This window comes from Ambystoma mexicanum, chromosome 3q (assembly GCF_040938575.1).
Source record: "Ambystoma mexicanum isolate Mex_15411 chromosome 3q, UKY_AmexF1_1, whole genome shotgun sequence".
In the NCBI taxonomy this organism is placed as follows: Eukaryota; Metazoa; Chordata; class Amphibia; order Caudata; family Ambystomatidae; genus Ambystoma; species Ambystoma mexicanum.
In genome coordinates, this window is record NC_090926.1 from 561,216,124 (window position 1) to 561,233,469 (window position 17,346).

The 17,346-nt window shown below is 41.2% G+C and overlaps 1 protein-coding gene across 4 annotated transcripts in view; it reads left to right on the plus strand.

Annotated features, from left to right (window-relative positions):
• Positions 1–17,346, plus strand: part of GABRP (gamma-aminobutyric acid type A receptor subunit pi) — a 271,746-nt gene that overhangs the window by 238,455 nt on the left and 15,945 nt on the right. For all 4 annotated transcript variants that reach the window (XM_069654330.1, XM_069654329.1, XM_069654331.1 and 1 more), the window contains one exon: positions 93–245. In XM_069654330.1, the coding sequence (XP_069510431.1) occupies positions 93–245 (153 nt within the window). The remainder of the gene's footprint in view (positions 1–92; positions 246–17,346) is intronic.

Sequence of the window (17,346 nt, forward strand, 5' to 3'; positions counted from 1 at the left end):
AACCTGTATGAACGAAGACCTGACTGTTGCAAGGTTAATGAACTGCAAACTCGACGTCTGTTATAAAATAAAACTTTCCGTTTTCCAAACAGGTGAATACCCGAGACTGGTTTTGTGCTTTGAGCTGCGAAGAAACATCCTGTACTTCATTCTGGAGACGTACATCCCTTCCGCATTGCTTGTTGTCCTGTCCTGGGTTTCCTTTTGGCTTTCCATGGCTTCAGTTCCTGCGCGCACATGCATTGGTAAGATCATGCTCTTAGCCAATAGGATTCGTAGATCCGTTGACATTCGATTGACGAGGCATATGCATGCTGATGTTTAGTGAGGTAGCAAGCTGTGCCTCATGCACTGCAAAGGTTGCTCAAAGAGCATGACCCTGCAGCATTTTGTGTGTATGAGTGAGAGATAAGAGAGCAATGGGAAGGAGTGATATTGGCCCACAAGGATAGCTCTGTGAGACAACTACTCTTAAGAAGTGTACTAAATTTAGAAAGCTCCACTTGTTCTCTTATATATATATTTGTTTGCATTTATATAGCGCTTCAAACCCTCAGGCATCTGAGTGCTGCTTAGCCACGGTGTGTGGTGCTCATTTATCAATCTCAGAAGGATGAAAGGCTGAGTTTGGCCCTGCCAGGATTCGAGCCTGGCAGGTTCTGCACGGATGTCAAAGTGAGCGCTCTACTCGCTTTGCTACCTAGCCGGCTAACATGGCACTGCATAGCTGTTCGCTCTGTGCTTCTATTGTCTGAGGTCCTGATTCAACCTTCCCCACTCTGCTGATTCTGATAAGGTTAGCTGAGCAGGATCTAGCATGGCAGACCTCTGTGTATCTGTGGGAGGCCCCGGGCACAGTCACCCAGTCTATGGTCAATATCCTGAACATCCATTAAGAGATCACACAACAACGAAGGTCTCTGGACTCCAGGATGGCAAGTCCACGTGTAGAAGATCAAAAAGATGAGCTCCTCTCCTAAAATCTTGTACCCACTTTCCCAGGATCAAATCTGGCCCTCGATTAATGCCAGAAAATGGTCAGCATCTCCAAAGGTGCACCTGTCAACTGAGCTCTGCAAGGGTCTGTTAGTAAAGGCAAAGACATAATACTGTGCAAATAAATCTCTGGTGGGAGGTGAGCAGCAATCTTAAACATGGATAGAGCAACCCATCTCCTGAATAACGCCTTTCGCCGATTTCCAGGAGCTGGGCAAATATTGGCCCACTTCCTGCATCCTGTGCCTAGCGATGCTTCTGAAATGAGAGACTTTCTCACAGCATTAAGTTCACATACAATCATGAAAAGTACTTGATCAGTGGCTGGCAGATTTAGACTAGGACGCGTGACCAAAACCGTGTGGATAACTTTCTTAGGGGATTTATTTTATGTGTATTGTATTTATTTTATTGCACATAATACCAGCGAGTGGTTTCTAAGCACGGGATCGGGATTCGAACCTGTGTTGCGCCACGTCATCCTACTTCCAAGAGCTATCCTTCCTCCCCCAAAGTTAATAAGGGCAGCGCTTCACCATTGACTTTAACCATTCTGTCTGACACATGTGACACGGTCTATTAGGACAGTATACTACACATCAGTGGTAGAATCACGGATGCCATGATTGTTTCCACATGAGATCTTGGAGAAACCTTCAGAGTGCCTGGCTTATCCCCAGTGGCTACTCGTTTTTCTGGCATTGGTTCCAGCATGAATTGACTATGTCAATGGTATATATGCAGGCCTATCTACTTTGGAGTTTCCAGGATGCTTGCACTTAACTGTTAACCCCAGATACCTTGAGGCACCACATGTTTCCAACTCGCTGGCTGCAGGACCCCTACTACCTAAGGAGAACACAGTGTAATTTAAGGCTCTCTGTGTGGCTCAGCATGCCTTCTTTAAAACTGGGCTCAGCGGGCGTTATTGACCACAATTCCAGGGGATAGAACAAGTGAGTTCACACTCACAAATATATCTCAGGTGGTCTTGCTACATGACCTGTGATTTAGTCAACGTCACAGGAAGTGATCTTAAAAACCTGTACTCTTCCGATCAATTACAAACCCACGTACATAGATACAAAACACAATTGTATTTACCAATCCTGTTTTAATCGAGTGCTGGCTTGATATGACATGGAGGCATCAGAAAATGCCAGGGGTACATTGAGTAGAACCAGTATAGGCTAAATGAACTGCCTTCATATTCCATTACAGATGCATATGGCCAAAAAAAAGAAAAACATGCATATGGCCAGTTGCTGCTATTTTAGCTCAGTTATAGCCTGACATAGTAGGGTCCTTCAACATTCTGCTATCATCCCAAGTGTAGCCCATTGTTTGTGGGTTCGGCCATTTGAAGCTATTTCTATCCTCGAAAGCCCCTGTTCTGCCATTTTATGTCACTTAATGAATCAGTTTCCTGGCGTAGCCATCGTGTCTAGGATACAACATCACAATTCCCGGCGCTGCCATAATTGGACCAAGGCATTATAAAATGCCCCAGTAATACCATCTAATGCCAGTTAATGTCTCATATGTTTGCGATAGCCATCATGTGCATAATCCCAGCCTTACAAATGAAGGCACTGCCATCCAATGCCAAGTGCACCCTAAAATGCTTCTGTAATGCCAGCTAATGCCCACTAATGCCTCACATTTCTCACATGCCTGATGTAGTATGTAATGCACTGTCTCACCTATGCAGGTGCAGCAGCATGCCACCATATTTCTAGTGCAGCTTGAATTGCCAGCGAGTGCCCTGCATGGTGTGCATGTGGGTTTTCTCTGGATCTTAGAGCGCATGTTAATTCATTCAGTTGCTGTGTATGCAAACGGTCCCTCCAAAATGGGTTATTTTCATTGCATTCATTGCCATTAGTTAGTGCATCCCATTCCGTCCAATGTGTCACTGTTCAACTCCCAACATGGCTTTCACAACTACTACTGTCTTTTCAAGATCTTGGTTATTTTATTCCAATATGCTAATGAGTACTATTTTCCCAGCATGAGAACTGAAAAACAGAACAAACGATCATATTTTGAGTCGTACATCACTTCATGTTAACGGCTAAAGGGCATATTCCCTCTAACATCAAATGGTTTTTCACTCCTATCAAAATGACCAATGTAGACAATCATTATACAATTGTTCTGTCGCACATATGAATGTTTTTTGCTCCCACATCTGTTGAGTTTGTCACTCAAAACGTAAAGTTTCACCTTCCTTTTATTGTGTTATTAAATGTAGATTTCACTCTGTGTTTCTCAGTGCCACTTTGCAACAGAGAGTGTAAAAACACTATTCGTAAAGACTTCCATAAGGAATTATGACGTTCGTCTAGATGGCATTTGGATCCAGCATTTTGGGAGTATAAGTCCATCAATTTTGGTGTATTTTGTATTTCATTTTGTTTTATATAGCGCCTTAAACCAAAGCGCTGAACATAAGAATAAAAACAGTACAACTAATGAAATTGATGTTTAAAACACAAACTAGTACAACAACTGCAAAAACCCTCATTAATCAGATAACAAAAGGTATGATCTTAGAGAGACCCAAGAAGATGAATAAACAGTAATAGAAGGAAGAGAAAGTGGAAGTGAGTTCCAATTTAGAGGTGCTAAAGGAGAGAAAGAACGGAAGCGAGATTGAGCACAGGGAGGACGAGGAACTATAAGAAGATGATGAGACCCAGAACGGAAGTGAGCGAGAAGGAAGATAGAAGGAAACAAGCGAAGAAAGATAAGGAGGGGCAAGACCAGGAAGAGCTTTAAAGACTAAACATAAAAAGTTACATTTTAGACAGTGATGAAAAAAAAGACATTCAAGTTAAGCCAAAGAAACAGAAATAGAATCATGAGGGGGCGCAAAGAAAGAGTATGAATAGAGGCAAAGGTTCCATATATATGAACGTCTTTCCCTGTATGCAACGTTATAGTGAATCTATAGTGATGTATTATTACTTACATTATTATTGACACTGTAATTGTGTGGTTTGTCACAAAGAGGCACTGCATTCACTCCTCTATGAAGTGAGCCTATCCTTCTTTTGTGGCCATGTGTCTATTCAAGTTATTTTTTTATACAAAAAGAAAGTCCGGTATTTCAACAGGTGTCACTAAACACTCTTCCCACATCAAAAGTCGAATCAATTATCACAAAATTTTATTTAGATTCAATACATTTCATAAAACAATCATAAAAATGATCATAGTACATAAAACATAATCATTATGTTAAAACCACACAAGTACAAACACCATAAATGAGTAATGTTGCAGTCATTTCTTTATCATACACTATGTGTACATCTCACACTCTATGCCACACTACTAATGGCCTATTTCCTATTGGTGTAATACAAACAACCCGACTTGTACAAGTTTCTGTCCTTGATATACAGTAATGTAGGACATTCTTCAGGGGAAATTGTCTTTTGCCGGAATTAAAAAATTCTTCTTTAGGCGACAACCCTGTTAATCAAAAAATGGACACCCTATTAGTATCTGATAACCAAGTATCAATCTCTATGGACATGAAATTATACCCTCATCTCTCAAAGGTTAAAAAATAGTATGTCTTTAACTACATACCTCTCTTCCCATTAATGAATCTTGGGCCTGTTTTGTTATTTGCTGCAGATTCTCAATTTCTTCAGGAATTCTTGTGTTTACTTTTTCTCTCTTCTCTATAGTAGTGTGCAATTTGGGTAAAATTAATATAAGGGGACTTTACAAACTCCCATTTATATTCACTTAAAAAGGATCATCAAAATCAAGGTGGTCAATCTTACCTATCTCAATGCAGGATTATGATGCGGTATGGCTAAACATCTCGGTCCCATGTCAAATATTCCACAAGGAACTCTCCCATGCACGGGTAAGTGCAAAATCTCCACTACCCTTTATGGGTCAATAATCTGTAAAGACAGAACCCCTATTCAGTTCCCTCTCATCTCTAATATGTTAAAACGTTGACACCCCAACAAAAAGAGCTTCTAAGGGCCATTCCCTCACTTTTTTCTAAGTATTTCTCTTTCCTGCCATCCACGGTCACACTGCTCCTGTGTAACTGCCGGAATCTACAGACTTGCGTCAAAATCGCGGGTCAAAACGTCCCCAAACATGACGCCGTGACGTCACCACGCACTCACGGCACGTGATGACATCATGGCGCCGCAAGCACATCCAATAACGTGCCGTGAGGGCAAAAGCGCAGGCCCATGCCATTCTGGAATTTGAAGGCGCCGTGTGAACGCGCCACAAATATAATAGCGGCATGCCTGTGGCATTCTGGGACTTGTAGGTCAGCCACATTCACCTACAGTCCAAATGTTTATAGTTTTCCCTCTTCTAGTATGAATCAAATAACTCCATTAGACCAGAAACAAACATGTCAGCCCTACCGAAAATCACCTTAACCTTCATTACGAGCCTCCTGTTTTTTGGTAGAAATGATGGTGGCCACGTCACAAACTACATGTTACACAAATGGTAGATATGATATCATCAAGGAGCTTCATAATATTATTCCCATTGGCATTACATAGTGTTGCATCAACTTTGCATTTCATTATCAAAACAGATGAGCACAACAGAGGCAATCCCAAAACGTGAGGACTAAGGGAACCCCAATCCTCAAGTCAAACATCTTCATAACCCTCTTAATGATCTAGTTATTATAAAAGGGTAACTCGTGATCATTCTACTCAGTTAAAAGAGAAAACATTGTAATGGTTCTCTAGTTACCTAATTAGGCGTTGTGCCATTCGACTACTTCATTTAGACCTTTCTGTTCTAGATGCAGTAGTTTCCTGTTAATAACCATCTGTGACGTCCCCTTGATCTGTTCCAAAATGCACCACTCAAAGTTGTTACATGAATGTTTCATTTCTATAAAATGTTTGACCATAGGCGCTTGTTCCACCTTATTCCTGATGCAGCTCCTATGCTCAATCATTCTAGTCCTGCATTTCCTGTTCGTTTTGCCAATGTATAATCGTTTACATGGACATACAATCAAATAAATCACATTACTTGTATTACAATTCGTATGTTCATTGATGTTCCACATCCTATCCACATGTATGTAGATTTGGGCCACATCCTATCAAGGTCCAAATCTACATACACTGTTTTCTTTGTTTGGGTGCACATAGAGCAATTACCACAGGGAAAATGCCTGACTCCTGGGGGAAGACCCCATAGATGGGCATGATGACTCCTAAGGTGCAACAAAGCATTCTTATCGGTGGCTTTAGTATATGGTCGAACAAGTAGTGACCCGTTCTGGTGGTATATGCAGATGTCTAGGTAATTTACTTCCTTGTTACTTACATTACTGGTGAATTTCAGCTATCTATTGTGTTGATTCAGCCACTGTAAAAAATGGCCTGCTTCCTCTTGATTCCCTTTCCGAATGACGAAAACATCGTCTATATAACGTAGCCAACAGACGATATTATTCTGAAAAGGATTGCGGTCATTATAGACTACTGTTTCCTCAAACATATTAACATACAAATTGGTGACATTAGGGGCCATGGCTGAGCCCATAGCTGTCCCTTCAATTTGTTTGTAAAACTGTCCCATAAATTGAAAGAAATTTTCTGTAAGGGCAATCTCTGTCCACCATTTGACAAAAGAGTTAGATACCAGAATTTCATCAACTCTTTTCAATAACGTCTCCTCTACTACCTCCAAAGTGGCCAACTGAGGTATGTTGGTATATAATGCTTGAATATCTAAGCAAATAAGTAAATTGGCCTCAGGGTCAAAAGTGTTACCCTCTATTCTGTTAATAGCGTCCGTGGTGTCCTTAATATAGCTTTTCATAGTAGGAATGAAAGGTCTCAAATAAAAATCTACAAATTTTGAAAGTGGTTCCAGAAGGGAACTCACATCTGAGACAATAGGTCTACCCGGCGGGTTCTCTAAACTTTTGTGAATTTTAGGTAATGTATAAAAAATGGGCACACGACCGTTTTCTCTAATGAGATATTCACCCCCTTGTTTGCTAATCATCTGTTCGTCCACCGCCTTCTGTACCTTGTCTCGAATGTTATTTAAAAGGTCATTACTGGGATCTTTATCTATTTTTAGCTAATGATTCTCATCTGATAATAGTCTTTCACATTCCTTGATGTAATCGCTCCTATTCAATAATACAATAGCGCCTCCTTTGTCGGCTTGGCGGATAATTATCTTATCATTAGCGCCCACCTTTTTCAAAATCTTTTGTTCTGCTACACTCAAGTGGTGAGGGATACCCTTAGTTTCCAGCTTAGTCACCTCCTCCAAAACCTTCTTTTCATAAACCTTTGATTCTGCTGAATGTGCATTAATGGGTGCACAAAAAATAGAGGGATTTCTTAAACCACTACAATTGTCTCCTTTGTCAAAGGCGTTATCCATAAAGAAATCTTTCAGGTGAACTTTCCGCATGAACTGGTTAAATTCAATCCTAAACTCCAAAGGATTGTGAAACTTAGTGAGTACAAAATTCAAACCCTTATTGAGCACTTCTTCTTCTTTCTTAGTGATCTGGGTATCTGAAAGGTTCACTACCAGCCCCTGTAGCTCCTTGTTTGCATCCGTTCTGGTTCCCACTGTCTCTGATCTCCTCCTCTTCCTAAAAAAGACTGTCTTTGGTTGTTACCTCTCTGGCTATTGTTTCTTGTGCCTCTTCCTCTACCTCTAAAGGGACGGCCTGCCCCCCCTGTTGTTAGGAATATCAGAATCGCCGGATTCGTCATAATCCGAGGAGCCTCCTCCACTCGAACTATACGATGTGTTCCAGAAACATACTCTCCGATTCTGTTTTGTATTGGGTCTGGGCTCTCCAAATTTGTAGTCTTTATTGGTATAACGAAATGCTTTCTCATGAGAGAAGTTTAGAATGTCCTTTTTCATTCTTTTGATTCTTTCAGAGACAGTTTCGTTCTTGAATTCTTGCATCTCTTTTAAATGTTTATCTAGGCCTTTTTTTGAAAGCTTCCACATCGAATTTGCTCTTAATTTTTTCTTCTAAATCCTTCAGATCAATCTCGATTTTTTTTTGGCTGTTTCTTGTGCTGTTTCGATAATTAGTATTAGCCAATCCCGGCCACATTTGTTAGAAATGTAACTCCATTTAATTTGAACTCTGGATTGTCTAAGAACAGTCTGGGTTCATTTCTCACAGTAGGACCCTGGGGCAAATCCTGGATTTTGACATACTCTAACATGATGATAGCATGTAGTTCTGTGCGGATGAGTCTCTTCCTCATCTGGACTAGTTCATCCCATCGGTCATCTTTGTCTAGTGCTTCTAAATCTTTATTAACACCTACTATTGGTAGATTCAATCAATTTCCGAACATACTCATCATCATAAGCTAAACACTTCTCGGATTCCATAACGGGATCCCTATAAAAAGCCTCAATGCACACTATGCAAAAAATTGGAATTAAGGACAAAATCGTGTCACTTGTCACATTAACCACTGAGTCCCTATTGGTCTCCAACAACTCTATTCTCAAAACGGTTCTGAGTCACAGGTAGGGATAAACAGACTTCTTGCTCTGTGAGCATACACTTTTTTATACAAAAAAAAGTCCGGTATTTCAACAGGTGTCACTAAACACTCTTCGCACATCAAAAGTGGAATCAATTATCACAACATTTTATTTAGATTCAATACATTTCATAAAACAATCATAAAAATGATCATAGTACATAAAACATATACATTATGTTAAAACCACACAAGTAGAAACACCATAAATGAGTAATGTTGCAGTCATTTCTTTAGGATTCAAGTTATCACATTCCACACCTTTACATTTTAAGCCACCACTGACCACCACTGACCACCCTAAATTCGGTAGCTTTTCTTCTGAAGTGTTAACTCAGGAGGATAGCTCAGGGGCAACGTGCTCGCCTTGAAAGCAAGACGACACGGAGCACCACAGATTCGATCCCCGGGTCCGCGTTTAGAAAGCCCGGGGTATTAAGTGCGTTATAAATAACCTATCATATCATTTCAACTTTCACCACAGCCTTAGTCAGCGCCAGGAAACCACTGGTAGTGGTAGCGCGCTTGAAAAGATTACTTCAGCAAAGCATTAGTTAGCTGTAGCTAATATGCAGACTTTTTCCCTTCCAAAACAATTCTCATTAGTGTGTTCTGAGTTTGTTAAAGGCCTTTGCCGATACACAGGTCAGAATAACCTCTCCATGGAGGTACAATAGCCAAGCATTGAAAGAACAAAGGCTCCGAATGATGAAATTCCGCAAGTGTGTCCCGACACTGGAGTCCTCCTTGTCTAAATCCCCACGCCACGAAGCAATAGTGCGAATGGATGTATTGGTGAACACTTAACATTAATTTGGTCTTGCCATCCCGACTGGTGGAGAGACCGGCAGTTTAGCTAGCCAGGGCAGTATTTATGGCAAGTCTCACTAATGAGACACTATGGACCTCTTTGTCTCTGGAGGATAGCTCAGGGGCAACGTGCTCGCCTTAGAAGCAAAACGACACTAAGCAACACAGGCTATAAATAAACAATCATTTCATTTGAAATGGAGCCGTAATAGTAATACTAATGCCTTACAGTGCAACACTCATCACTACGAACTATGACTACAATTTCGCCCGATTAACACAATGCTGCACTTTGAACTGACACTCTCTACAACCTCCCACATTCCTTTCCCACCTCTGCCCACCCCCTTCATGCGCGATGACTCTCCAAGCCACACTGTCCCCTCTCCAAATCCATCCTTCCGCTGCTCCTACCCTGCATCCTGGCTAACACTCTCCTCCTCACTCCCTGCGATGCCCACAACTGCTCAAGGTCCTTTCCCCACCTTCACTGCACTGTCTCCTGTTCTGCCCTTGCATGCTTCTTGCCCCCTACCATTGGAATCCCCTTCTCCCTTCCCTGACATTAAGAACATGGCCACTCTGCATGCCTTCAAGAGTGCACTTCAAAACTAAGAAAATAAGATGTGATTGTATTTATATAACGTTCTTCAGGCCAGACTTCAGCCTCTAAGCACCCAGCTGATGATTATCAAACCCATGCTGCTTGGCACTGTCTTGCTCCTCTACCTGGTGATGGGGCACCTGTGACTTAAGGTGGCAATATCCCTCGCCCCTAATTGTACACCTCCCACTCCATGGGTGTGAAAAGAGCGGCTGATGATGAGCAGCAAAAAAAAACCCATGCACATGCCAACAGATGCTGAGTTATCCCCCAATCCAATCCACAAGGTCATGAATACTTTGAAAGAATACACTTTGAAGAGAGAGAGAGAGAGAGAGAGAGAGAGAGAGAGAGAGAGAGAGACAGAGACAGAGAGAGAGAGAGAGAGAGAGAGAGAGAGAGAGAGAGAGGGATAGAAGGAGTGTGTGTGTCCTTATTTCTGTTGTTTTGTTTTCGTTTTGTTACTTGTCTGCGCCCTAATGCCTCTGGGTCCAAGGTGCGCACTATAAATAATTTAAAGTAAAGTAAAAGTAAAGTGTGTGTGTGTGTGTGTGTGTCTCACCTTTTGGTAGTGCTGGTCCAGCGGTCAGTCCCGAGCTCTCGGAAGGATGGAGTGGGGTTTCCAAGATGCAGGGTAACAGGTTACTAGAGTGAATCAAAGGCAAGCCCATGAAATAGTGGGTTTAAAATGCTTTTAATAGTTTAGATGCACTTAGAATGGAAATTATGTAAAGGGAACGGTAGTGTCAAACAGTGCGCACCCCAGGTCTCTAGGTTCAGACATCAGGGTTGGTGTCATCCTTGAGGTCACTCGAGTTCAGGGACTCACTAAAAGCTTGAATCCTCTATTGGTTATAAGAGGGCTACCCAAGGCAGGATTCTTAATCCAAACCTCTTGTTGGGCTATTTCAGGCACCACGAGTATAGTAAAGTAATAGCTGAATGGTTGAGTGTAAAGTGCTCCTGGTGCTGGAGATGGTTAGAGTGGGTGCCAGTGGTGAGGCGCACAGCCATGCATTCTGGCTACTATATGTCTTCTGACTGTGTCACATGCTGTTTTGTTTCTCCCAATCCCTGCGAAGATTAGGTACCCAAAATGTAAAATGGCAAAAGAAATCTATTTGGGATTAGGCCCAACATGTTCGGCTTGAGTACTTCACATGATTTGTGCTTTATGATGCACGCTTCAAACCAACATTGTATACGTTGTTCACATTCAATTACTTTGGGTCTTTAATTGAAACACACCTCTCTTAAAGTCCCAATCGTAAACTCAGTTGTATGATTGGATGAGAGGCACACTGTTGAATCACACGTATTCTACCATGGTGACACGGCACCACCCATGCTCACTTTGATTCAATACATCTGTTCATTTTCAGACCATTGATTTTAAGTTCATTGATCAGTACAACCCAAATAGACTACTACAAACACAAAGCAGGGACATGGTGAAGTGTACACAAGGTCACTAGAAACAATGGTTAGAACAGCACATGTAAGATTTCCGAAGACATTATAATGGTATTATAAAGTGGTAGCCTCTAGACTTTGGTTTGAACTAATGACTCTGTTGATCTCTGATGACATTGCATATTGCTTACCCAAGATGGCGTTTTAAACTCCTTTGTCAGGAGTAATAGTAATGCAGAAACTCGTCAACCTTCACAAGTTAACGTAAGGTTTTAATGTTATTCAGGTTAAATGAACTGACTACTGTCTCATGTGTCTTTCCTTCACATGGTTCTAATTCGAGAAATATGATCTAATTCATTCTGTCATGGTATCAATTGGTAGGTGACACATAAGGACTGCTGAGCAATGTCCCCTTATACTTTGCAATTGAAAATTACCAGACTGTGCCTGGATGGACCTACAGGATACACAACTAATTTTTAATGGCTTCGAAGAAATGCATTCTCTGCAACCTTCCCTGGGGGGTGTGATGGAAATTGGTCTATGAAAGGGAGAATTGTAATGTGTTACTGAGGATTTAAATTGTCAAAAAATTATAAGTCCCTGAAAAATAGAATTTGCAATTCAGGCAATTAATTAAGAATGTATAAGGCCCACTCAACCGTTCAAGCTATACAAATGATCCAACAGACCCCAGAGATTATGACCAAGAAGATCTAAAATATAGGCTCTGAAGATGCTGCATTGCCCACTTCCACACATGAGCACTTTGACACCCTACACTGCCAGACTGGCTTCATACGTGAATCAAATGGTATAATGATATGACTACTAATATTTGATTGAGAATTTGGTGAACTGCAATAATAGAATGTACTCTACCCTGGAAAGGGAACACATTTGTTTTGACAAAGGGCTCTGCACAGGGACTGTCAATCATAGCTTAATAAAGTGATGACACGTCATAAAGCGTGGCTTGCTAAAGCAATTCAATGCAATTATGTGTACTGCTCCCAGGGAACAAGAACATTGCATGACCCTGCTCCTTTTGGCCTCTCATTATAATTGTCTGACCTGTGTTGTCCTCTTAATATCCGAATCCCACCAGTTTAATTGAATGGATCATCTCAGTGTTGGAAGGCCTCTGTAATCTGAATGGTGAATCCATTCTCAGCATTTACATTTTTGACCTCTTTCCCTCTCACTGAATCCTAGAATTGAAGACCTTGCATACAAAGCAGTTGTTATATAATATCATAGGCCTGATTTAAATTGGCCAGTCATTCTTGTAGGATCAGCATAGGCGCTTCTAACACAAGAGTACACGATTGTCCACATAGTTCGCTAACTCCAACAGCACTGAGTAGGGCCTATACAGTTTGTGAAACTTAAAATTCTCAATGTTTATAGACTATGTGTGTTGACGTCTTGAATCTCATATTAATACCAAAAAGGCACCCTCCAGTATATTCTTTGTAACTGCAACACGACAATAGTTTTTTTGTCAAAACCTCTGAAAACTGTATTTACAAAGATGAGTATATTTTGACATAAAAGAACCACATGAATTCCTTTTAAAGTGGGTGGTCTGCTATTAAATCCATCTTTTAATATTCCACATTTTTTTATACATCCTATGGATTATGCTTAAAATAATGCCAAGCTACGTAAACTGCAATGTCTTGTTTTCAACCAAGGCTGATATAATCCCTTGAAAAATATGAATGCTGCTTCCTCTGCCTTTAAATTGAAATATAAACTCTACATGCATAAATCAAACAAGCACTGATCATGGGCCTGAGTAAATCCATGCAGTTTCGAAGGTCTTCTACATGAAAGTGAAACGACAACCAAGAAGATTGGTGAAGGGAATCCTAAAGTTGAAAAACAAATTGAAAGAAGTTGAGGCCCAGACTTGGGCGAGGGAAGCCTGAGAGGCCTATTGTGGAAACTGTTGTTAATCTGTCCAAATTGAAGGTCCAGACTTGGGTCAGGGGTGAGGAGAGCCTGAAGGGCCTATGGTGAAAGATTCACCCTGAAACCATGTTGTAGCAGAACTGTGTAAGGTTAAACTGAAACTGAAGCAGGTAAGGGAACTGATGGCAATTCAGCTGCAGGAAGCCTGAAAGAACTGTGATATGTTGAATTGAGCTGAATCAGACAAGGGAAGTCTGATAGCCTTGTGTGAACTCTTTGAACTGTGCGATCTGGTCATCCAAAAGGAACTTCTGAAAACCCCAGTGATTGGACTTGGGGAAGGGAGTTGTGGTCCAGCTCCATTGCCATTCTGACTTTCTTTTAATACACTCTTTTTGTTTTGATACATTTCCCGACACTTAGTTATTGTAAAAGCGTGCGGGCAAGCATAGGTTTCTGACAGAGACTTTTCTTTATTTTGACTAAATGCCAATGACTCCTTTATTTTACTAGTCTAGCTAGGAAGTCTCCAACCCCCATTCAGAACTTAAATTAAGGTGTTGAAACTTGAATCATTGTGTCTGTGTCTGACTTGTTATACCATGCCTGCCTCACACTTTTCAAAAAAAAGGTTTGACTCTCGAAAGGGCAGACTCAGAACTTCTTCATTCTGAGGTTTATAAATTGGGTTAGATAATATTAAGTGTTGTTGGCACCAGGAAACAATTCATTTTGTGATGTGAACTTTGATGTGAACTTTATTAATTGATACATATTATTATTATTATTATTATTATTATTATTATTATTATTAATATTATTATTAAATCAAAAAAGCAATGAGCAGTCCCTCCACGTTCATGGGGATTGAGTGAGTTTGGGGCCAAAAACCCAAAACACTGAACTGCATCCATTCAAACATTATGGTGGCCACCCTTACAATTGTGGTTGCCAAATTCAACTATCGCAGGCTTCTTACCAGGAAAATTCTCAAAATGTGCAATAACTCCAGACATCCCAACCACTGAGGGCAGAACTGATGATTTTGGTTTGCTGCGCCTTATGGAAAACACTAGTGGTGGAGCCATGAACACATATGACAACTGTAAAGCAGCAGTTCATAGAGCTCTACAACCAGGTTAGGCCTTAAGGTATGATATCTTTATCCAACACACACCTTGTAGAATGAATGTCTGAATGTAGGACCCTCCCCTGAATTTAGCAAATGCAGTGGGTCTGTAGGTACTCATGCCAATTGCAGCCTTTCTATTTTCAGTGAAACTGATCAAAAGGCTTACCATCAACTAGGAGGGCACAACATAACTGCTCATGCAAGAACATTTGCCTGGGGATTATAAGGTCTGATTCTTACCATCAAGAACCAGGAGACACCAAAGTAGTACTCCATCATTCACATCCCCTTTGATGTATGGGATCAGAGATCCTCAGTAAAATGTTATGAATCAAAATCCTAAAAAATGATGGGCTACCATAACAGAGCCGCAGTTTAGGATTTACATTGTGATCCACCACCAGAAAATGCTCAGGAAGGTGCTCTCAACAGTGTTTTGCCACCTTCAAGCAGTGCTTGAAATCATTGATCCTATTGGACCACTGCTTCATTGTTTACAGAGCGTCCCGGATCTCCAACCCAAAATCTGCAGATACTAAACAAAAAGGGATTAGTATGTTACATCAGCATAGAAAACAATCCCTTGGCTATCAGGAAGGCTGAAGTGAAGGCTTTGAGCATTTTGCTCACAACCTCTGTGCAAAGGACCTAATTAAAAGTAGAAATAGACACACCACTGCATTCCAGCTATAAACCTGTGATCCGGCCAAACGTGCTCGTTGATCCATCAGATGTGAAACATGGAGCAAGGTCACTCTACATGTTGGGCCCCACACCGAAAAACAAATTAAAATTTGCTTTAATGTCCCGACAGAGCCATCAATGCTTAAGGAAGGATCTGAAAAACAATAATTCGGCTGGGGAAGGGTACCATTGAACCCCTCACCTTTTACAAAAGGCACCAGGCCCGTATCTGCCACGCTTCAACCTCATACCATGAAAATGCAGTCTCCCCCACCCCCGTCCCTACTGATCAATTCACTTATAGGCGAAGTGGGAAAAAAACAGACAAAAATCCTTCATTGGATCTACTTAAGGACTCACAGCACAACCATGGGCTTGATTGGAACAGCTGCACTACTGATAACCTCCATGAAAGCCAGCAGCACAGAGCGTGCTGAAGTAACCAGTAGCTTCTATACGAAGTCCCTGATAAATAATAAACAAATGTGCCAGAAATTATATAGGGTTGGCATTTAGATAATCAGACGCAATCTCCTACATTGTATACAGGGGCTCTAAGTGTTCTTTATTTGGAACACGTGGTTTATGTTTCTTTAGCTTTTTCTACTCACTGTTTAACTTGCATACAATGTTTGCAAAAGCTCATTGACTGCAGGAGAGGTTTGGGATACAAGCAGAGTAGGATGATGTCTGGAGTGGAAGACATTATTGGGGACAATGTGAGTTTAGTGTGGAAGTATGACACACAGCAACCATTATAAGTAATTTCTAAGATAGGCAATATCTGGACCTATTTGTCATAATAGTAACTGAAATAGTACCAAAGAGACTATTTCAGGTTTATTAACATTCTAGGTTTGTGTCTGATGTTTGACCAAAACTATAAGAGTCACAAACAGGATGCAGAAGTTGAAACAGAGGACATGATCTAGTCTAGTCGAAGGAGTTTGGCACACTGGCTGTCAGGCGTTTACAATGATACGGCTTGCTCAAAATGATGGGGGGATTACCACAGTCTCTACCAAGCGCAACAGTGATGGGGCTGGATACATAACCTAGGCCCCAATCTGTACAAGTTGTCAGCATTTACATTTTTATTTAATTGACTCCAAGTTAAGCAATATTAGCAGCATAGACATGTGTGTCAGCCAAAAAGGCATTCAAAACCTGGGCTGAATCTAACAATCCAAGCCTAGGTCCAGAGCAAGTTGTGAGCTGCTCAACACCTGACCTTGTCCTTTCCTCAGCTGGCTGCCCTACACTCTCCCACTGCTCCCTGAAATCCCAGACGCCCTGGCTACACTTGCCTTTGCTGTGATGATACTATGTTGCCCCAACATCGCCTACAGTGCCTTCCAAGAAACTGGAAGAGGGATTTCGCATGGAGCCGCACTTCCCCACTCCAAGGGGACCATCTTTGATGAGGTTTTTGTTCTGAGACAATGGCTTGCACATTCGCCACGCCTCTTTAATCATGAGAGAAAATTGCTATCAGCACCCCTGTTTGCAAGCCCAGGGTGCTAGTAGATAAAATCACCCATTCCTTGCTCTGTTAACCCGGGCTCCAGGTCTTTTTCTACCATGGACAACCCACGTAATGGGAGATTATTGCTTCAACGTAATTAAAATATGTGTGGCATCATGAATTGCAAGCATTAGTCTGACAGCTACTATATGCATTTAATACACAGTTCTTATATTTGTGTAGGGTGCATCATTTCCATAAAGGAATGTATCCATTCAGTGCAAGTTTCTTTTTTTTCTATTGCAGTCAGCTTCTGAGAATGAGACAGTTTTCCTTATAGATCCTGGGAGACAGTTTTCTTAAGCCAAGTCAATTTGAAGACACTGAAAATAGAAATTGATAATACCCAACCCATTGACACTGGGTGTATTAGCTTTGGAAGAGGACACCCATGTCACGCAAGCTAAAATTTCAGCCTGTCATCGATTGGGTGCCAATGAATCACTGTGGCGAGTCTATTCCTCAAGACCTATATAATCAGCTCTTCAGTCAGTCTACGGGCCCTTTTATGAAGCAGATGGATTTGTGCTGGGCACTAAATAAATGCAATAACACTGCTTAGCTTAAACAGATCTGATATGATCTCATTTCAACAGTGTACAGCAAAATGTATGGGGAGTATAGATCACGTTGTCTTATGTACTGCCCGCCACTGTAAGCCTAACTGCTAGGCTATTCATCTTATAATGACGAGGTATAC